Source organism: Canis lupus, chromosome 10, assembly GCF_011100685.1.
Source record: "Canis lupus familiaris isolate Mischka breed German Shepherd chromosome 10, alternate assembly UU_Cfam_GSD_1.0, whole genome shotgun sequence".
NCBI classification, from domain to species: domain Eukaryota; kingdom Metazoa; phylum Chordata; class Mammalia; order Carnivora; family Canidae; genus Canis; species Canis lupus.
The window spans coordinates 39,415,875-39,422,951 of NC_049231.1; the positions used below are offsets into that span (position 1 = coordinate 39,415,875).

Here is a 7,077-nt window from a genome sequence, read left to right on the forward strand (position 1 = left end):
TTACAGTATTCTATTTTTGTAAATGCTTGAACATGCTTTATTTTTCATAAAATTCCAAGAAGTAAACTATTTTACAAGTTAATTTAACAAAATTTAAGCAATTATTATGAGCCAGGCTATCTCCTGAGTTTTGACAGAAATAACTGTCAAGCAGAAGTGACTGATGTTAAAATGAGAATGTTGCCACAGTGAGAGAAGGAAGTATGAAACATGGTCAAAATGCAGTTTTCTTAAGTTACTAATCTATCTGGCAAAAAGGAGCATGGCAGGTGCTCACACACATGTGCATACACAACATGTGCACACACATATATCCCTACACGTAAGAACTCTTCACATGTTTAATTCAGGAAATGATCAGTGAGCATCTAGGAGGTGTCTGTGGGTCCTGTAATAGGCATCAGAGTAGGGATACAAAAGTTATGCTATTTTTCTCAAGAGGTTTACAAACCAAATGTAAGGGAAAGACCTATAAACACACAAGTCACTTAAGTAATAAAAAAGAACATAGTTGCAGGCAGCTTACAGGATGGTTCCCATGATTCTACCAGTTGGTATTCATCCTGTTGTTCAATCTCCTCCCCTTGAATGTGGGCTTCTGCAAATTGCTTGAGAAACTTGCTTCCCACGAATAGAATACTACTAAAGTGACAGAATGTCACCACTCAGATTAAGTTATAAAAAGACTGTCTTCCCTCTTGCCCCTCCCCCTTGATCAACCTGATAGAAGCCAGATGTGGTGAGGTGTCCTACAGAGGCCCATGTGACAAGAACGGAGGGTGGCCTCCAGCCAACGGCCAGTCCAATAACCTGCTAACACCCACATGAGCGAACTGAGAGACAGATTTCCACCCTCCAGCCTTGAGATAACAGGAGCCACAGCCACCACCTGGACTACTAAATTATGGGAGGCCCAAAGGGAAAACCCAGTAAAGCTGTGCCTACAAACTCGACCCGCAGAAACCATGAGATAACAAATGTCTGCTGTTTTAAGCTGCTAAGTTTGGGGGTGCAGCAATAAGTAACTAATTAATTCATCATCCTAATTACAACAATGAAGCATAGTACAAGTAGATTTAGATCCATCCTTAAAAGGATGGATTTCAAAAGAAACAACTTATCCCATCAAAAAGGTTTTCATTTCCATTGCTAATAAAATAGGCTTTTTAAAAAAATCAAGTTATCTGGAGGAAAACATAACGAATTTACAGAGCTACATACAGCATTTGATACAAATGCAAGTCAATTTTTAATTTCAAAGAGTTTTTAAGCAATTTATCAATAAAGTTTATTTAGACCCTACTATAAACCAACTGGATGTCATGATAAATATACAATATTATAATCCCTAGGAGCCCGTTAAGATTAAAGAATAGATACTTAAGACAAAAATAACACTGTTTTTACAATAAAATCAAAATATACAGGGCCAACCCACCAAATGCCATTGAGCATTCTTCAGCAAACAGACCAATTCAATAAGGGGTGTACTGACTCAATAAAAATGTAAAGTTTAAGCACTGAGTGTTTAATAGAAAATAAAATTAAGAGGACATATCATTGATATTTGGTAATTCTAGCTTTCAAAATAGAAAATTAGTCTACTGTTTTTCCTTAATATAAGCCATAAGGGCTCAGTGGGTACAACATGCAACTCTTGATCTCAAGGACTTAGGTTCAAGCCCCCACTGGGTATACAGATTACTTAAAAATAATATCTTAAAAAATACATACATATATATACATATATATACATACATATATATATATAGGGGTGCTTGGATGTCACAGTCAGTTAAGCATCTGACTCCTGGTTTCAGCTCAGGTTACAAGCTCAGGGTCCTAGGATCCAACCTGAAGCAGGGCTCCATGTTCAACGGGGAGTCTACTTGAGGATTCTCTCTCCCTCTCCCTCTGTACCTCCCCGTTAGCATGCACATGCACTCCTCTCTCTATATATAAAATAAATAAATCTTTCTTAAGAAGTCATAAGTATTTCAGAAAGCTAAATTAGCATTCTTACATTATATTGATAGAGGATTTAAGAATCCATGGGTAACCTTTGTAGTATACCATGACTGTCAACTGCTTATAATAATGCCAGTGAGATTTTCATTAGTGAAAGATTAAAAAAAAAAAAAAAAAAAAAAGGCATGTACATTAGTATAGCAACACAGACCATAATCTGGGTCCCATCAAACTTTCCCACCTCTCACCATTCTTGCACTAATTATTATACCAATTATAACTGCTATAACCAATTAGTCGTTGCCAGATCAACTGACTATATATCTTCCTAGAACAGAATATCTTTCTTTTTTTATCTAACTCCTAATTGCTCCAGAAAACTCTATCATCTCCTTGGAGAAGGGGCCCATCCCACCACTCTACCCATTTCAACTCAATTGCATTAGGCACTGCACTTTTGTGTTCTTCTGTATTCACCTCTGTAAACCTTATGATAAACTGTGAATAGGTAGGTACCTGATAACCAGGGGTTTATAATCTGAAGTTTCGCCATTCACAAGTTAAGATTCCCTCCTCTATCCCAAATTTGGTACACTTAGATATTTGCAATTGTAGAGGCATTAATATGAAACGTATATACCACAAGATTGGTACACAAGAGGGAGTCTGTTAGTGAGGGTCCCAACTGGGCACAAAAGAGTCACAATTTTTAGCAAAACTTGTTTCTTTTTCCTTGTGGCATCAGTGTTTCTCAAGCGTTTTTGACTGTGATCCACAGTAATAGGTACTATTTGTATCACAACCTAGGACACACTCATACGTATAAACAAAATGCAAAAAAAATCTTGTACAAGATGGATTTATTATTATTATATTGTTTTATGAAACACGGCCTTTAAGAAAATGTAACTTTTTTTTTTTTTCTGAGAGACAGAGGATAGTATGTGCAAGTGTGCAGGAGAGGGGACAAAGAGGGAGACAGAGAGAATTCCAAGCAGGCTCCACCCACAGTGCAGAGTCCCAGGCCGGGCTTGCTCTCACCTACCCTGAGATCAAGATGTGAGACCAAATCAAGATCCGGAAGCCCAACCGACTGAGCCACCTACATGGCCTGAGAAAAATGTAATACTAACGTTAGAGATGGGATATGCAGAAGTATTAATACTTAAGACAGACAAACTCTGTGCCAGAAAAAAGCTTTATAAATGTCTTTAACCATATATGTGGTAATAGTAAGGGTCTGACGGGGGTCAGTTAAATCTTTCAGTTATATATCTTAGTTGTACTTCATATGGTAAAACATAGGCTGTTACAATACTAAGGAATTTAGGGATGCAGCAGTTTCAGGATCATCCCTGGAGAGGGTAAGGGTCAATACTGTCTGGTAATTATTTGATAATGATTTGTTTACTTCACAGTGCCTGACTCAAGTAAAGTGCTCAGTAAACATTTGCCATATGGAGGGGGAAAAAAGCTTTATTTCAAGTCGGGGAGATGAAAATTAAAGAAGCAAGGAGGAATCACTGTTTACCATCTTATTGAAAAAAAAATACCTAATGCTAGTTGAAAAGGGGGCACTTTCATACATCAATGATGGAGTGTGATTGCCACAGCCTTCCTGGAAAGCTATGTGGAAATATCTTTTAAAATTTAAGATGTACACACACTTTGCAGCAATAAACTCACAACTTTCCTACAGAAATAAAAGCAATGTAAGTACCTAAGAATTATTACAGGATGTTTACTAAACATTTTATTAATGGTTAGAAAATGGAAACAAAATAAATGGCCATCAACTATTAGCACTGACATAGATGCATGCTTATGATAAAAAGAACGTAAAGACAGAGAAGGATACATAGATTCTGGAGGTTGAGAGAGGGAGAGAAAATTAGTAGCCCCTTCCCCCATACACACACACAGTGTCAGCAATTAAAACATTCCATACGCTATAGCTAACTAAGCATATATAGGGAAAATATACTCAAAAGAGATGCATGAAAAAAATAAAAACTTCCAACGTATTCTGTAATAAAAAAGTAGTAAAGAGCACTTGGATACCTCAGTCATTTAAACATCTATCTGACTCTTGGTTTCAGCTCAGGTCATGATCTCAGGATCCTGGGAATGAGCCCTGAGTAGGGCTCCCCACTGAGCCAGGAGAATGCTTAGGCTTCCGCTTCTCCTTCTACCTTTGCCTCTCCCCATGCTTGTGCACTTGCGCACACACACTCTCTCTCTCACAAATAAACAAATAAAATCTTTAAAAAAAAAATAAAAAGAATGAATGAAAAATAAGTGATGGATAAAAGAATAGATGGACTGGTCGATTTAGGTTAAAATATAAAAACGATGTTTAAAAATACACAGTATTCCTTTTTTCAATAGTTTTTATATCATAATATTTGGCCTCTATACAATATTTGGTACTTGTTTATCACTTTGCCTACTTAAAACATTCACTTGTTTTCCATGACACCACACTGGTTTCCCCCGTTTCTTTGGCACTTCATTCTCAATCTCTGGGAGGCTCTTCTTCGCCGTTGTCCTTCAGGGCCCTGTCCCTCTACTCATTCCAATTCGGTACACCATCATTAGGTGTTTGAATTCACTTCCAAGGCCTCGATTACCATCTACAAGTTGACAGAGGGCTTGTAGAGAAGTTCTTCTTGAACTATAAGCTTGTCAATCTTTGGGCCTACTGGAAATCTCCACGTGGACAACCCAATTATTACTGTATAATAACTATAATTATATCCAAAACTAAGCTCGTTTTCTTCCCTCTCAAAACTTTCCCCTCCTTTCGAGATCCCAAGTCAGCATCACCAAAACAGCTGTGAAGCTAGAATACTGGCTTCTCACCGCCCTCGGGGGAGTAAAGGAAATGTACAAGTTCTGGTCTCCATCTCTCCGGAGAACAGGCGTTGGGGGAAATTAAGAAAACAGAAGCCGCACAGATGCAAGGCACTTTTAAGGCCGCTATGAATCCTATCCACTGTGTGACTTTATCCACTGAGTCTTCCAGCCCACTGCAGGAGTCCAGTCCTTCACCTCCTCGGGTGAATGGACCGCAGGGCGAGCGGGGAGCTCCAGACCCTACACACCTGGGCACCGACTCCCCTTAGCTCCGCAGACAACTCAAGGAAGGGGGTCGCTCTAGGTCCGTCTGCAGAACACTTCCTCCCTCACTGCACCCTGCAAAACCCAGAAACCACCTCGAGTGGCCGCTGCAAACCAACACCCACTCCTCCTCTCTCAACCACAGGCCTCTCCGAAACACCCCAGACCCTTTTCAGTCCCGGCCCGGGCGCACGCGAGACGCCAGGAGAAAGCAGCGGCGCCGGCTCCACATCCTCGCGCTACACGGACCCGTGCATCCACTTCTGCCTCACCTGAGATCCGGTACCTGTCTGCAACTCCGCAGCTGCGGCTTTCCAGACGCCTTGTTTCTGGGAGAGGCTAACCCTACCTCCGAGAAAGAGTCGGCAGGAAAGTGCGGCGTAGCAGGACACACAGGGAGCCGCCATGTTGGCCGCCGGAGGGCCAGGCGGGAGGGCGAGGGGGCGGGGCCTCAGGGCTGCGCAGGCGCCGGAGGGAGCTAGGTTCCGGGGGCTGTCGGGAAGGGGCGGGGGCGTGTCCCGCGGTCGGGGCGGCTCGTCGCTGGTTGGGTGTGTGAGTCCGCGGGGCGGGCCCGACTCCGCCCCCTGGCGCTCCGCGGCGCCCTCTCGGCCCCTGTCTCCTCCTGCGGGTGCTGAAGCCTGTCCTCGTCCAGGTCTTAGTAACGACTCTCCCGTGGGCCTTCCTTCCCTTGCCGGGTGCTGCACGTCCAACTGCAGAACCCGCGCCGCCCGCCCGCCCGACTCCTGCGGTCTGACTTCGCGCGCCCCGAGCGACGCTGCGCTCCTTGCTCACCGAGGAACGGACTCCAAACCTTGGCTCCTGTGCGTCTTTCAGCGACGGGTCTCCGCTTCTCTCTGCCTTTCCACAGTTTCCAGGAGCCAGGGTCTGCACCCCCTCCAGCAGCCTTCCCGGCGCTCACATGTCCCTCGTGTATCAGTGTAACGCACAGGCTACACCACTCACAGGTGAGAATGAAACAGTCTTACCAGGTTTGCATGCCTCCTCCCGTGTGTTAGCGCCCAGACTTAGCTGAAACCCGATCAGAATTAAATGCACCGTCACGAAATAGAAACGAGTATAGCTTGGTTTCTGAGCCTTGTGTGCTCTTGAGAGGAACTCCCAAGGTGCTGTCTACAAAATCCACTTTAAGTGATGCACTAAGCCGCTCTGAAAGGATTTCCAAACACTTAGAATTGAAGGATAAGTGAAATTAAAACACAAATACAAAGTTGTCAAGCAAATGAATACACCAGCATTTCTTAAAACACATTTAGTCATTAAAAAGGTAGAGATGACATATTCCCAGAAAAAAAAAAAAAGAAAGAAAAAGGGTTCCTTTAAATGGAATTCACTTCGTTGTACTGAAAAGCTCATTCTGTTGTTCTGTCACTTATCTTTTAGGCTAGTAAAACTTTCATCAGAGATTGGCATAGGTTCTCGGACCAGCATTTGGGAACCAAAACTTTATAGCCCATCAAAATAGATGCCTTTAGGGGCGCCTGGGTGGCTCAGTTGGTTGGACGTTGGCTCAGGTCATGATCTCAGGATTTTGGGATGGAGCCCCACATCAGGCTCCTTGCTCAGCGGGGAGCCTGCTTCTCCCTCTCCCTCTGCCTGCCTCTCCCTCTGCTTGTGTTTTCTCTTCTGTGTGTCAAATGAATAAATAAAATCTTAAAAAAAATAAAATAGATGCCTTTAAAAAGTGGTTCCTATACATTGTCACAAAAATGTTTTTAACTTAATTGTGGAAATTTAAATGGAAAACAACCAAATAAGTATGTGAAAGTGGGATTTTTACTATTTCTTTTTAAAAAAATGACATGTTGGAATATATAAGAACTAAGTAAGTTCTGAAATTAAGGTTAGGAATTTTGGAGGTTTTTCTTTTTTCCTTTTCTCTAAAATTCATGTTACAGGCTTTTACTAGATTACAGTAAAACGAGTGTAATATATTTCCTACCTCTAGGGGCAACACTTGGACGGCTGCAT

At 42.2% G+C, this 7,077-nt stretch overlaps 1 protein-coding gene across 1 annotated transcript in view; it reads right to left on the reverse strand.

Moving 5' to 3' along the window:
* The window catches only part of MRPS9 (mitochondrial ribosomal protein S9), a 63,449-nt gene extending 57,348 nt beyond the window's left edge, over positions 1–6,101 (reverse strand). The window contains exon 1 of the mRNA XM_038550897.1: positions 5,361–6,101. Coding sequence (XP_038406825.1) covers positions 5,361–5,495 — 135 coding nt within the window. The 5' untranslated portion in view covers positions 5,496–6,101. The remainder of the gene's footprint in view (positions 1–5,360) is intronic.
* Positions 6,102–7,077: the final 976 nt, after the last annotated feature.